The 15,462-nt window shown below is 30.9% G+C and overlaps 3 protein-coding genes across 3 annotated transcripts; 2 read left to right on the top strand and 1 right to left on the bottom strand.

Annotated features, from left to right (window-relative positions):
• Positions 1-305: 305 nt before the first annotated feature.
• LOC133306292 (serine/threonine-protein kinase PEPKR2-like) lies at positions 306-797 on the bottom strand. Its single transcript, XM_061506594.1, has one exon. It carries the CDS (start codon positions 795-797, stop codon positions 306-308), a length of 492 nt encoding a protein of 163 aa, XP_061362578.1.
• Positions 798-3,994: 3,197 nt separating this feature from the next.
• On the top strand, positions 3,995-5,382 carry LOC133306283 (serine/threonine-protein kinase PEPKR2-like). Its single transcript, XM_061506583.1, has 3 exons — positions 3,995-4,016; positions 4,334-4,630; positions 5,033-5,382. Exons 1-3 carry the CDS (start codon positions 3,995-3,997, stop codon positions 5,380-5,382), a joined length of 669 nt encoding a protein of 222 aa, XP_061362567.1.
• Positions 5,383-10,200: 4,818 nt separating this feature from the next.
• Positions 10,201-13,700, top strand: LOC133306300 (paired amphipathic helix protein Sin3-like 2). The gene is made up of 2 exons (XM_061506607.1): positions 10,201-10,740; positions 11,781-13,700. Exons 1-2 carry the CDS (start codon positions 10,201-10,203, stop codon positions 12,768-12,770), a joined length of 1,530 nt encoding a protein of 509 aa, XP_061362591.1. The 3' UTR covers positions 12,771-13,700.
• The last annotated feature ends 1,762 nt before the right edge of the window (positions 13,701-15,462 follow it).

The raw sequence follows: 15,462 nt of genomic DNA, 5'->3' as shown, positions 1-15,462 counted from the left end.
TAAATGCTTAAAAATTAAACAAAGTGACCTTAGAGTATGAATGGTTAGCTTCAAACTATTATAAGCATTTTCTCTAGGACCTCTTATTCTTAGACCGCTAGCAAATTTAATTGAATACTGAACATAGTAAACTTAAGGGAGATGACCATTTGAACTCCTCATCATGATGAACTTCTTCAAACTTGCCTAGACATTTTTTATTAACAGAATGACTAGGATGGAATTTTACACAAGGAAGGTTGTGTAAGGATTCTATTCATAGAAGTTAGCACATATATATACCATAGGATAACAAAAAAAGAAGATCATCCAAACAGGTTTAACATATTACCCTTAGAAATTCTCATGGCCAGGCCAAAATCAGCAAGCTTTATTTCCCCCGAAGCAGTAAGCAGAATATTCTCAGGCTTGATATCTCTGTGCACAACTCCCATATCATGACAATACTTGATGACCAACATCACTTCCTTAAGTATATTAGCAGCCCGCTGTTCAGAACAAGGGCCCTCCCTAAACATCTGGTCGACAAGTCTTCCCCCAGAGCACAATTCCATCACCAGATGAGAGCAATCAGCTTCCTCATACACTGCCAGCAGAGTCACAACCCCAGGATGCCCAGACAAGTGCTGCATTATCTCCACCTCCCTGTAAACAGTCTCATCCCCCTTCTTCAGAGTCTTACACGCATACTCCGCGCCGCCAACAAGAGACCTACACAACGAAACAGATCCATACTTTCCTTGCCCGATCCTCACCCCAGTAACATAATCATCTTCAATCTTGTTCTTCCTCCCCATCTGGGTAGCCACGTCAATGCAACCTATCTTCCTCTTTAGGCCTCTTCCCGCGGTCATCAGAGACAATGTCCCACAAGGAGGAGCAGTGGCAAAACCCGCCACCCTACTCTTGTAGGAACCAGCTGAGTCTATCTTAGTAAAAAGAAAGAAGAAGACGGGTACTCTCTGAGAGTCACACTCTTTTTGCTTAGCTAACGTTGTTTCCTTTAATATAATATAGGATGTTCCAGTTTATGTTCTCCTGCGTGCGTCACTATTTCAAGGGGTGTATTTGATTACGATTTTAAAAAATTTCCTCAATCAGTGGAATAAAAAAATCAACAGGGTCAAATTAGGTAAGAAAAATAATGAACTAGTAAGAAAAAAAATGAATATCGTCAAATTATATAAGAAAAAGCATTGAACGTGTATAAAGTAGGAACTGTTTTAAAAAACTAATGAATAACTTTAATTTGGATTTTGAAATGGTAACGCAAATATTGAATTCTGGAAATTATTGGTATTTATTCCCTTCTTTATATTGTTCAATACCAGATTAATTACCATTTAATAGTCATTATATTAACGAAATTGGACTTTTTTCCTTACACACGTTTCTCATTTTCATCATATTAATTACCATTCAATAGTCAACAAATTTCACATAAATGTTTGACTTTTTTGCAATTTATGCTTTTTTTAAAATAGAAATCGCAACTAACGTATAGTGAAAAATATTTTTTTCCTTAAAAATGCAGTTTTTGAAAGAAAAAAAAATTCAAACAAGTCCTTAATTTTCACCTCTGCTATTTTTTAAATTGTTGAAAAGTTAAAAAAAAAAGAAAGATAAAAAGCTTTTTTTGTAATATTGCTCTTAACTTTGATCCAATCTGATACGCCAATCCCATGGGAATAACAAATTGGATTTTTTCCTTACACACATTTCTCATTTTCATCATATTAATTACCGTTCAATATTGTCATCATATTAACATTGAACATGCATAAAGTAGGAGTTGTTATAAAATACTAATAAATAACTTTAACTTGGATTTTGAAATGGTAATTCAAATTTGAATTCTGAAAATCATTGGTATTTATTCTCCCTTTATGATTGGTCAATACCAGGTTAATTACCATTCAATATTGTCATCATATTAACGAAACTGGACTTTTTTCCTTACATAATTTTCTGATATTCTTCTTGACTTTCTCCCTAATTTGTTCCCTAATTTCTATCTTAGGAATTTCCTTCATCCAATACCTCACTTTGTTTTTCTTGAATTTCCTTTAATTGATTTATCTTAATTCATATCAGGAATTTTTTAAAAATAAAATAATATATACTTGATAATGGGTGTTTCCATTCCTTCACAATAATAATAAAAGTGCTCTGTTTCACTTCTACGAGAATAAGTGTTTATTTGGATGAGTTTTCAAAAAAAAATTATACCTTACTTATTTTAGAAGTGCTTTTTATAAAAGTTAAAGTTATTTAGATTTTTAAAAAATATTTAGTTTTTGAAAAAATATTTGACTTATGTTATTTTTAGAAGTTAAAATTTTCAGTTTAAAAAAATAAATAGATTTTTGACTTTTTTTATGACTTTTGCTTTTTTTAAAAGCAGGCGTCCAAACATATTTTTTCATACATGCTTTTTTTTTTTTCTGAAGAAAGACAACTTTTTGAGAGAGAAAAATTCATCCAAACGGCCCTAATAAATTTTTAATGACATGGAAGAAAATGAGAGAAAAGATTAAGAAAGAGATGACACTAATTTTTTTAATTTTTGATTTCTATTATTTTAGTTGCTTTATTTTTCTTCTCTTGAGTCAATTGAGAAAAGATTTGAAACTTTAAAAAAAAATTTCCATTTTCTCCTCTCAATCCAAAGATGAGGTTAAGGCATGACAACTATGGGATAGGATATTGTGACACCCAAGTTATGTTACACCCATGTGACACCCAGTCAATCTCACCGTTAGATCGCTTATGTTGATCCAACGGTTATATTTATTTCCATCTTTGTATGGTCATGATTTCCTAAATTTAAAGTGAAAGCATTAAATATGGGAAATCATAACCATACAAAGGTAGAAATAAATATAAAATATTAAATTTGGGAAATCATGATCATACAAAGATGGAAATAAATATAACCGTTGGATCAACATAAGCGATCTAACGGTGAGAATGACTGGGTGTCACATGGGTGTAACATAACTTGGGTGTCACAATATCCTATCCCGACAACTATATATTAGCATATGATATTAAAAAATAAAATGGTCAAGGGAATGAGAAAAAAAAATGTGAATTGTGAAGACGATTGAAAAATAATAGTTAAAAATGTGAATTGTCGTAAAAAAACTATATAATAAAATATTATAAATTTTTATATAATTTTTTAAATATAAAACTTGGTATTTCGGTTAAAATCTATTGTCATTTGCAATTTTATACAGTTGATGAAATCTATAAACAAAAGTAAAGAAATAGATTTTTATTGTGTTATCAAACGTAATTTTGATTATCGGAATAAAAAAAAATGTGTTATCAAACGTAATTCTGATTCTCGGAATAAAAAGAAAATATGTTAACAAACGTAATTCTGATTCTCAGAATTGTTCCAAGGCACAGAAATAGAAAAGAATCATTCCTTTTCAGAAACAGTGTCAGGAATCAGAATGATTGTCATGCGCAGCCTAATTGTCATTGATTATATATCAGAGCAAACATATAAAAATGCACTAACTTTTTCGACAAACATTTCAAACATAAAATTTCACTTTCCTCCCACAACATAATAAGTAATGAACCAAACATTATTCTAATTGATCTCAGAATATGTTTTTAAATGAATAATATAAATCATCATATATTATATTATTAAAAAATAAAAGGTATGTGTAATTATGATAAATGTTTGACATGTCAAATTTTTTGCCCCAATTAAAGTTAAATTCTGGCTCCGCCATTGTGTGGAGCCATTCTTTTGGACGTTAGACGGTTTTTTTTTTGTTTTCTTGCCCATCAGTGGCGGAACCACATTATGCTTAGGTAGGGTCGGAGCCCCAGCTACATTTCAGTAAATTTTATTTATTATATAAGTGCTAACTTCTATGAATACAATCCTTACACAACCTGCCTTGTGTAAAATTCCATCCTAGTCATTCTGTTAATAAAAAATGTCTAGGCAAGTTTGAAGAAGTTCATCATGACGAGCTTTCAACTGAATTGTACTTTACTAATGTTACCCTGTACATAGGAGTAAAAATTGGAGAGTTCAGATGGTCATCTCCCTTAAGTTTTCTATGTTCAGTATTCAATTAAATTTGCTAGCGGTCTAAGAATAAGAGGTCCTAGAGAAAATGCTTATAATAGTTTGAAGCTAACCATTCATACTCTAAGGTCACTTTGTTTAATTTTTAAGCTTTTAAAAATATCAGTAATTCAATTGACATATATATAAATACACACACATAAGTAAAAGATACATACATGCATACATGAGTAATTTATGCATAGCCTCATTGTCTAGAAATTTGCATTGCAGGTCAGAACTTGACGGGTTTGGCTGGGAGCCCTGCATATGTTGCACCAGAAGTTTTGTTGGGTAGATACTCAGAAAAGGCGGATATATGGAGTGCTGGAGTGCTCCTGCATGCTCTGTTGGTTGGTGTTCTTCCATTTAAAGGGGATTCACAAGAAGCAGTTTTTGAGGCTATTAAGAATTCCAAGCTAGATTTCCAAACCGGGATGTGGGAATCAATATCTAAACCTGCACGAGATCTTGTTGGGAGAATGCTGACAAGGGATATTTCAGCAAGGATAACAGCTGATGAAGTACTTAGTAAGTTTATGGTAGATTATTAATGTTTTGTAGCGTGCTTTATCTCTCTTCCTCAATGATGAATACACCAAAGACTAGTTGTATTTGGTCTGATTTTTTGTTTTTTAATCTTGAAATAATTAAAATTAGAAATTTCCAAGTTTTGTTGAAAAGTATCTTTGCCTTTCACATGAATTCTTAATAATTAGAAGGATTGCCTTGTTTTGGTTGGGATAACAGTGGTGGGAATCTGTTAATTCTCACATACTTTTGTTAGTTTTTATTATGTGTTCTTCTATGTGGTTGAGGCTCTCTTTTTCTCCCTAATGTTTTTAAACAGGAAATAAAATGACAGTACTTTTAAGTTTTAAGAACTGTTCGATTGTTTGCATGTTAAATTAATATTATGTGGTTCAATTTCAGGACATCCATGGATATCTTTCTACACAGAACGTACATTGAAGATCCTGCCCGTTGAATCAAAGTTGAAGCACCAAAATGGAGCTGCTTGCCACAACTTTGTTGCTGCACCTGAACCTAGGTTAGGAAGAAACAGGATGGATGATGGGTTCCTTAATGAGGTTTCAAGCCTTTCTTCATCATCTGAAAGTTGCAATTCAGAATATCATGATGTTTGTGTGTGGATTGATGCACTTGCCAATGCAATTTCACATGTAAGGATATCTGAACCAAAGAGGAGCAAGTTGTGGGCAGTTCCAATTCATCAGCAAGGTTTATATAACATGAGGGCTAACCTCTGTAAAGCATTTTGACCTACTGACAGGTTGACACCCCATAAACCACTATCTCTGCTGCTTTAGCTGGGGTTTTATAGTATACTTTGCCCAACACATTCTACAGTTGGCAAAAGTGGATTACATTTTTTTCCTCTAAATAATGATTACTGAGAAAACTCAGCTAGTTGTACAGAACCTGTGAATATGATATTAGTGTGTCACTGCATGTTTTTGCTCTTGCTGGAGCATGATAAATAGAATGCTATGATTTCACTTCAGTGAAAACTTGACCCTACTCATATGTTTTTTTGGAAGATTTTAATCTGAAACCATGAGTGCATAAGCGTATGTTATCCCTCCCATAACGCGCTGCATGTGTACTTATTTAGTGTTGGCAATTTGTATTTCAAGACATACTTTTTTGTACAGATGGTAGCGAGGAGTTTGACCTTGAGTCAATTATATATAGCAATGGCGTTTACTTTGAAAATGGAGTTGACAGCTGCTTGCTTATTTTCACTGAAAAAAAAAGGAAAAAAAAGTACAGCTACTTGTGTTTAGAAGAGGCGAATCTTAACTACCGGGGGATAGATTTTGAAAGGCTATAAAAGTTGAGATTCTTTATCTGTTAAGGTGAGGTTAAGGGGTAATCTAGATAATAGGTAGGAACATATTTAGGAAGAGGGTATAGTTGAAAAAGGAAACATTAGATAATTCAATCCAAACCGAAAAAAATTGGATTGGATCGGATCAGATCGGATTTGAAAACAAATCAAAACCGAAGGGATGATTATATGATCAAAACGAAGGGATTGGATCGGATGAATTTTGCTTCCAAAATCGATCCAATCCAGACCGCGAACACCCCTAGTGAATCATATGCTCGGAAAAAGAAAGAAAAGGTGCATATGCTTTGGAATATTTTTTTAACGAAGAGGGTAATTTATTATTTAGATCTCTCATGAGTCATGATGATTAGGATTGGCTCATAAAATGCTAGATTGAAATTAATGTTAAACAAATTTGTTTATTATTAGTTAAAAGAATAGAAAAATATGTAATCATAATAAATTAATTCTAGATTGTAGTAAAAATCATCAAAACATAACCAATCACCAAACTGAATTCATAATTTTTATAAATATAATCAAAACAATTAGTAATTCATGAAAATTGTGAATTTAAAAATGTTTAAACCCAAAGTTTCTGGTTAGCTCATTACAAGTTGAGAGAAAAGTAAATTAATATGGATTGAATTTTGGTAACTTAAACCAGATTAATTGATAAGTCATGACTCAATTTAACAACTCCGGTATCGAGGTATAAGTGTTTACTCTACTTTCGCTTTGAGTCAACTATGTATTATGGTAAAATAAGAATAAAAATTTCATGGATATATCTTAAACATAATTTACTAATAAAATTGATTCATGAATTTTTGCCCTCATTTTTACTCTCATGGCTCAAAGTATTCCGATCAAATCAGGAAAAAAGAGAGGGATTTAGTGTGTCCTTTTAAAGGACGTAAATTATGTCCTTTTAGACATAAATAGTTTTGTCAATAAAGAGAGGACAAATGATATATTTTAATTAAAATACGAGATAATTCTCTTTTTGTTTTTATTAGAAGAATGGGATGATTCTCTATAATTTAACCTTATCTTTGGATTGAGGGGAGAAAAGGGAAGAAAGTTTTTAAAGTTTCAAATCTTTTATCAATTGACTGAAGAGAAAAAAAAATAAAGGAACTAAAATAATAGAAATAAAAAATTAAAAAAATTAGCATCATCTTTTTTTTAATCTTTTTTTCTCATTTTCTTCCATGTCATTAAAAAATTATTAGGGCCTCTTTGGATGGGTTTTTCTCTCTTCAAAAGTTGTTTTACTTCAGGAAAAAAAAACATGTATGGGAGAAATATGTTTGGACGTCTACTTTTAAAAAGAGTAAAAGTCATAAAAAAAAGTTAAAAATCTTTTTTTTAAAATGAAAATTTTAGCTTCTAAAAATAACATAAGTTAAAACACAAATATTTTTTCAAAAACTAAATATTTTTTAAAAATCTAAATAACTTTAACTTTTATAAAAAGTACTTCTAAAATAAATAAAATATAAAAATATTTTTTTTGAAAACTCATCCAAACAATCATTTATTCTCATAGAAGTGAAACAGAGCACTTTTATTATTATTGTGAATTTAAATTGGAATCAAGGAATGGGAACACCCATTTATCAAGTATATATTATTTTATTTTTTTAAAATTCCTGATATGAATTAAGAGAAATCAAATAAAGGAAATTCAAGAAAAAACAAAGTCAGGTATTGGATGAAGGAAATTCCTAAGATAGAAATTAGGGAACAAATTAGGGAGAAAGTCAAGAAGAATATCAGAAATTTGTGTAAGGTCACTGTTCCCCCGCACTCCGGATTAGTCCCATAGCCGGCTCAAAGAGTCGAAGCTCGTGGGGATACCGGAGGGAGCCAACTCGCACTCAAGAGGCAATCACGCCTAATTTAGGCGTCACTCATCAGGTGTTGACATGTGTCATATTTTTTTTCAAAAAAATATAATTTAATCATAATTTAATTATTTCCTTTATTAATACAGATTTTTCAAATTGATTTTTGAGTTTAAATCACAAATCAAATCTTTATTTTGTTTTCCTTATTAATAATAATTGTTATGATTTTTTTAATTTAAATTTTAAATAAAAAATAATTTCTTGTGTGAATCTCTCTATTAAAATGATGTAACATCTAGAGCGCTGACGAGGGCAGGGAGTAATCGCCGGTGCAAAGGGGCACGGACAAGGAGCGGCTCCTGACAGGCTTCCAGCGTGGGGTTACATGCATGAATGAATCGAATCGACACCCGAAAGAGAAGAATTCCAAAGACTGTGCAGGTATGAGACTGCACAGTTTGAGAATAGCTTATAAGAATCAATTGGTACTACCTATACTAACAAGATGCATCTGCTTTTCGGTAGCCCGGATCGGAAGAACTCCACAGTTAGGTGTGCTTGACTAGGAGCAATTATGGGATGAGTGACCTCCTAGGAAGTTTTCCCGGGAAGTGTGCGAGTGAGGAAAAAGCACACTGAAAAGTCTCGTGTTAGTATGTGGGGATAGTCATTGATTCTTGAAGCGACCGGGCGTTACAAATGACATAACTTTATGTCATTTAAAATGACAAACACTTTCCACTTAAATAATATGGTGTTGAATTTAACTTGCTTTCTACTATGATAGGCACATTTTATGTATCTAATTGTATTTAAAAAGTTATAATTTATTCTAAATTATTTGTCACTTTAAAAAAAAAATATATTATTTTCTTAGCTCTACTTTATTTTTTTATTTCTACTTATTGGAATAAGAATGATTTAATAGAGTGAAGGTGTAATATAATCAAATAAACTTATATTTTCATTAAATCGTAAAGAATTTAATGAATTATTTAATTTTTGTACAAATCTTTAAACAATGATTATTTTAAAACTAAAAGAATTTGTGCTTTTAAATTTTGTATTATGTACTTTTAAATTTTGAAACAAAACTTTATCGTATTGTGTACTTTTAAATTTTGTATTTTATGTATTTATATAGAAATTTTGACACAACCTATGCTTATCATATCAGGATAAATAAAATTAAAATATATTAAGTATAAATTTTATGAATTTTAATTATCATTTCATTTATGTTTTTATTTTATTTTATTTTAAAAACAAGATATATTTTAAAGTTTTTTTAATAATTGGCATGATTAGATTTAATTTGATTTTAAATATATTACTTTTAAATAATATATTAAATTAAATTAGTAGAGTCATTAATTTTTTGATTGATCCATCACTCCAAGGAGATATAATAATACTAATTCATATCTTTGAGATATATAAAATTGGCAAAAAAATTTAATTATTGCATTTTAATTAAATATTACGCATTTATGGCAGTTTTGGAAATAATTACGGATCTATTTTACAATGTGACGCCTCATTTAGGCATCTCTCACCTAAGGTTGACACGTGTCATTTTTTATAAAAAAATAATAATAATTTAATCATAAAACTTATGAAGGCCATAACTTTTGACTCGGGTATCCAATTCAGGTAATTGTTTTTTGATTCCACATAACTTTTCGAGATCTACGCAATGACATCTCATTTGATATATTTTATTTCTCACAATCATAATTTAAATTTAAATTAGGTAATCCTTATTCCTTAGAGATTTAGAATATTTATTGAATTATTTCATTTATTAATACAGATTTTTCAAATTGATTTTTGAGTTTAAATCACAAATCAAATCTTTATTTTATTTTCCTTATTAATAATAATTGTTACTTTTAATTTAAATAACAAACCAAATTTTTTTATAATAAAAATAAAAATAAAATTTAAATATAATCACACATCAAATCTTGATTAATTTTTTATATTAAATCACACACGCAGATTGGTTCACAATCCAAAACTGTAAAAAATTAAATCACATATCACAAATTTTATTTATTTTCTTCTATCAAATCACAATCCAAACCTCCAAAAAAAAAATCACAATCCAAATTGCATAATTAATTAATTAAAATGCAATAATTAAATTTTTTTTCCCATATAAAATTCTAAATCTAGCCTTTTAATTGGTTCCCACCGCCTCAGTTTCCATCGTTCTAACGCAACAACGTGAGAGAGACAGAGAAAGAAGAAACCCTATTTGTTGTTTTTCTTGTTTACCTTGTTGTTCTGTCCGATCAAACACTTCACTCTTTTTTTTTCTTTCTCTTGTCGATCTACTCGACTTGTTTTCCAGCGAATTTTCCTAGGAAAATCTGGAGAACCGATAAAAGATGAAGAGAGTAAGGGATGAGGCTCCTCCAAAGAAAACGGTTGAATTTGAAGAAGCTATTAGTTTTGTGAACAAGATAAAGAAACGATTCCAAAGTGATGAGCATGTTTACAAATCGTTCTTGAACATTTCCAATATGTACCGCAAAGAGCATAAGGACATAGGTGAAATTTATAGTGAGGTTGCTACCCTGTTTAAGGATCATCGAGATTTGCTTGAGGAGTTCACTAGATTCTTACCAGATAGTTTCGCAGCACCTTCTACACAGCATGCTCCGGATGCTCGAAATTCATTGCAGCGCTTTAGTGAGCGGAGTTCTATGGCACCCATGATGCGGGAAATGCAAGTATATCGACGAAAGAGGCTTCCTTCTCATGATCGTGAGCGTGATCTGAGTGTTGAACACCCTGAGATGGATGATGACAACACAATGATGAACATGCACAAGAAGCGGAGGAAACGTGAGAGTAAGGATATAAGGATTAATCGTGATCAGGATGAGAGAGAACCTGATCATATAAATGCTCAACAATTTCTTGAGGTATCCATTTCTCCCCTTTTTAACGGTTTTATTGGATGATTCTTTCTCTCTACATTTTCATTTTCCTAGCTCATGGGGTTGGGTTTGCTAGAACTAATCTGACTTATAACTTATTACCCCAAAGTTATTGCTGATTATTTAGGACGAAAAGGTTGTTTTCTGTTAGTTGAGTGTAATGCAGTTTTCTCAATCAACCTAGTTAGTTTGAGTATAAGAAGGAATTGGAGTGAATGTAAACTTATTTACATAACAGAATATAATTTTGTGACTGAGTAGGTTCCTTTTTTATTTTTTAAGTTTGTTCTGTTTTTTTTTCTTTGTACGTCTCGTCTGTTCTAGTATGTTTTTATGTTTGTTGAGTAAATGTAAGTATGAGAGAGAGAGGGAGAGAGAGAGAGGAGGAGGAGGAGAAAGAGAGAAGAGATCAGAGAAAGTTTCTGAGTGAGAACTGTGTTATTGACTTAAGATTAAACTGATTACAGTGTCCCCCCAGCTCAGCAAATCTAACTTCTAACAGAACCTGAGCTGGCACGAAACAAACTCTTAACAGTTCAGAAACTATATCACAAAACACAGAGTTGTCTTTTGCAGTATATATAGAAAGGATACTGATGCAGAGTAAATCATATGCGTTTACTCTATTATAGGCATTACATTTAAGAGAATAAACTTTAATTTAATATATAAGAATGTATTCTACTTTTTTGCCCCTTTCTTTCATTCCCTATTTAGTACAGACGGCTTGTAATTCTTGATTTGTTTTTAAGATGGAAATTGTTATAGGAATCTTTGATGGACAACGATTAAAGTGCCACATTTTTTGTAAAAAATTATCTGAATGTCACATTTTGTAAATTTTTGTTCATAATGTCACGTTACCTAACTCGCTTACAACACCTGGTGAGTTAGGCGTTGTCACATTTAGATGGGCGAACATTATTTATAGAATAAAAAATAATAATATTGTAAAGACTCATGTGAGATTTTTGTCAATATAAAATAATAACAGCAGGGATTTGAACTTGCAGCGCTTTCATGAGAAAAAGAAATCTGTCAAGAAAGCTGAAGGTTTTGGGTTGGCTTCAGACTTTTCTTCTAAGGAAGACAAGGATACCTTAAAGAACATGTATAGTCAAGCATTCAGTTTCTTTGAGAAAGTTAAGGAGAAGTTGAACAGTGCTGATGACTACCAAGCTTTCTTGAAGTGCCTTCATAATTTTTTCGTCAGTGAAATAATAAAAAGGAATGAATTGCAAAATTTGGTAACCGATTTACTTGGAAAGCATCTTGATCTTATGGTGGAATTCAATGATTTCCTGGAGTGTTTGGAAAATATTGATGGGTTCCTTGCTGGTGTCATGAGTAAAAAGTCACTAAGATCATCAAAGTTGGAGGACAAAGACAAAGACAAAGAGCAGAAGCGTGAGATGGATGGAGCTAAAGAGAAGGAAAGATACAGGGAGAAGGAGTACATGGGAAAATCCATTCAAGAACTTGACCTCAGTGACTGTAAACGTTGCACTCCCAGCTACCGGCTTCTACCTGCTGATTATCCAATTCCTACAGCTAGTCAGAGATCTGAGCTTGGTGCTCAAGTATTGAATGATCACTGGGTATCTGTGAGTTCAGGAAGTGAGGATTACTCTTCCGAACATATGTGCAGGAATCAGTACGAAGAGAGCTTGTTCAGATGTGAAGATGACAGATTTGAGCTGGACATGTTATTAGAGTCTGTGAGTTCTGCAGCTAAACGTGCAGAGGAATTATATAATAACATGAATGAAAATAAGATCAATATGGAGACTCTGAACCGTATTGAAGATTACTTTACTGTTCAAAATTTAAGGTGCATTGAACGTCTATATGGTGACCATGGTCTTGACGTTATAGACATATTGCGTAAAAACCCAACTCGTGCGCTCCCTGTAATATTGACTCGACTGAAGCAGAAACAGGAGGAATGGAGTCGGTGTCGTTCAGATTTCAATAAAGTTTGGGCTGAAATTTATTCTAAAAATCACTTAAAGTGAAGCAGCAGAAAGAGGATGATATTCTTCAGTCTACTATTGCAGCTGGAAACAAATTAGTTCGGTATTCATGTGATATGAGAGTATGAATGAGGCTGATGGTAGAGTAACTGAGGTAAAGAATGTTCACCGGACTAGTGTAGCAGCCAGTGATAAAGAAAATGGATTATTTTTTGGAAGCTTCACAAGCTTCCACAAGCAGCCAGTGATTTTGGTTTTTCTGTTTATGTTTACTCACTTCAATTCTTTTTCATTACTGGTTTAATGAATTTTATTCAAGGTTAAAATAATAATAATTAAAATTGGTTCTTTTTCACTTCAATTCTTTTTCACTTCGGTATACGGGGTTCTATTATTTTTGTCACTTCAACCTTTGAACCGGAAAGAACAAACTCAAAAATTGAGTTTTTTGATCTATCTACAAATGTTATTATTTGTTTGTTTTATAAATCAATATGTAAAAAGTTCGAGTAATAAGGGACTCGATTATATTTAAGTGAAGTCTTAATTGTGAAAACGAAAAAACAGACATTAAGAGAATATTGTTCCTTTGAGTAAGTTCACTCGACTCAACTCGAAATAATTGAAATTCAATGTATTTTTTAAATACTAAGAGTTTCTGGAAGAAAAAAAGTTGCGGGTTTTTTTCTACCAATTGGGGCCCTCCCTTCACCACCCCTTTGTTTTATAAAGAACAATGGACTATCAAGCCTCTCAGTTGGGGCGGTTATATTTATTATATTTTAGACGTACCACCCTTACTATCTAATTATTTATCAAAGTCGAAATCAGCAATAGTTTTTTTTTTCTTTCTATTTTTTTATTATTGATTTCAAATTGATATAACAATAACCAATCAAATAATAAGAGTGATAAGTCTAAAATAATAATAAATATAACTTTCTCCGCTTCTCAATTCGCTATAACCTTTTTTTCTCCATCCTAACCAAGTTAGTACTCTCAATTTGCCGTTGATTTTAGAGTACATAAAACATCTGGTGTGATTATGCACGTCAAAATTTTGTTCCGGCACACGCTATGCCATTTGTTTGATATGCCCTCGGTTACAATACTATTCTTAAGAAGTAAATTATTTTGAGATGATCAACATTATATTCATTTCGCTAATTACCATTTTCAAATAAAATACTTACATATTCATCATAGTTTAATGAGGCTACTATCCTCCAAAGGTCGCCCAAAACTTTTTACCTCAATAATAATAATAATTTTACAGTTGAATATAATATTTTCAATTATATGTTTTGGATTGAGAGTATGAATCGATGATAGAAATATGAATTATTTAAAATAAATAAAAATATATCGCTAAGCATATTTTTGAAAAAATGATAATTAATTAAAAATATCATGATTCATGAAGAAGTAATTATAAGGTCTAAACAGTAACTTCAGTCATCATAACCACAACTAACAAATATATACAGATTATAATTTATACATAATCGATACATTATTTTTCCGTGTGAAATTTTCCAAGCTCAATACTGTTAACACACAAATTGCAAGTTCTTCCTCACACATAACTTCCATGTAGGGATTTAAATGGATCAAATGGTCTATTAAGTGTTTATAATTCGGTCTAAGTAGGTTAGGTTTGACCTAGCTAATATATTTAGTAAAATAAAATAGGCTTGGACCTCAAAAAAAACTTGTTTAGAAAACATTTCCTTTTACAAATATTGACCTATACGTCAGTATATCGTATTATTTAATTTAATTCAAATAAAATAAATAATTAAATTATATAAATTTAACTTTTAAAAATTTTTTTATATAAATTTAACTAATAAAAATTTATTTTATATATATATATATATATATATATATATATTAACTTTGATAATTATTAAAGATTCGTAGGCTTAAACATGTTAATATGCCTAGGTCATATATTTTGATTTTTAAATATAGACAAGACCAAACCTATAATGTAGAGTACACCAAATTAATAGGTCAAACCAAGTTCAAAATATTTTATATAAACTTAACGTATTTAGGCCAAAACCTAATCTGACGAGTGGTAGTCTTAATTTCTATTTAATTTAGTGGTAATTATCTTATGTTTTATGGGCTGAATTGTATTAAAGTGCAGGTAAACTTTGGGCCAAATTTAAAGAAGTAAGCCCAAGTTGATATGAGGGACAACATCAATTTGAAGATATATTTTTTTTTTTTTAAAGTAGTCTTTGTTTTGTAAAAAGGAGTGGAACTCAGAACTTAGTGGAAGTCAGATTTTCATGTTGAAGAGAGAATTCAGTTTTTAGTTGTAATCAGTTTTTACATTTTGAGCGCTTTAGTTTTCTTTGAGAGTTTCTTGGAGATACATGCATTTTTCTTCTATTTATCAAAGGATTAATTCAAAATCAACAACAGTTATTTTTTTCTTCTATCACTCTGTTACAACACTATTCTTAAGAAGTAAATAATTTTGAGATCTTCACCAAAAAAAAAATTATTTTGAGATGATCAACATTAGGTGATATTACATTAATAATTTTATATCTTTCTAACATTAATCACTATACCACAAGTATATATTTATCATAATACTTTTATTATTACATTTATTATATATTCTTATATAATTCAATTAAGTAATTCAACCAGCAAGTTCAAAGTGATTCATAGATTGAGCCAATGACTTGTCAACTTAGTATCTCAACCGAATTGA

Source organism: Gastrolobium bilobum, unplaced genomic scaffold, assembly GCF_033153095.1.
Source record: "Gastrolobium bilobum isolate Gb01-03AN ecotype WA unplaced genomic scaffold, APGP_CSIRO_Gbil_v1 utg552490, whole genome shotgun sequence".
NCBI classification, from domain to species: Eukaryota; Viridiplantae; Streptophyta; class Magnoliopsida; order Fabales; family Fabaceae; genus Gastrolobium; species Gastrolobium bilobum.
This window is presented reverse-complemented; position numbering and strand designations above follow the sequence as displayed.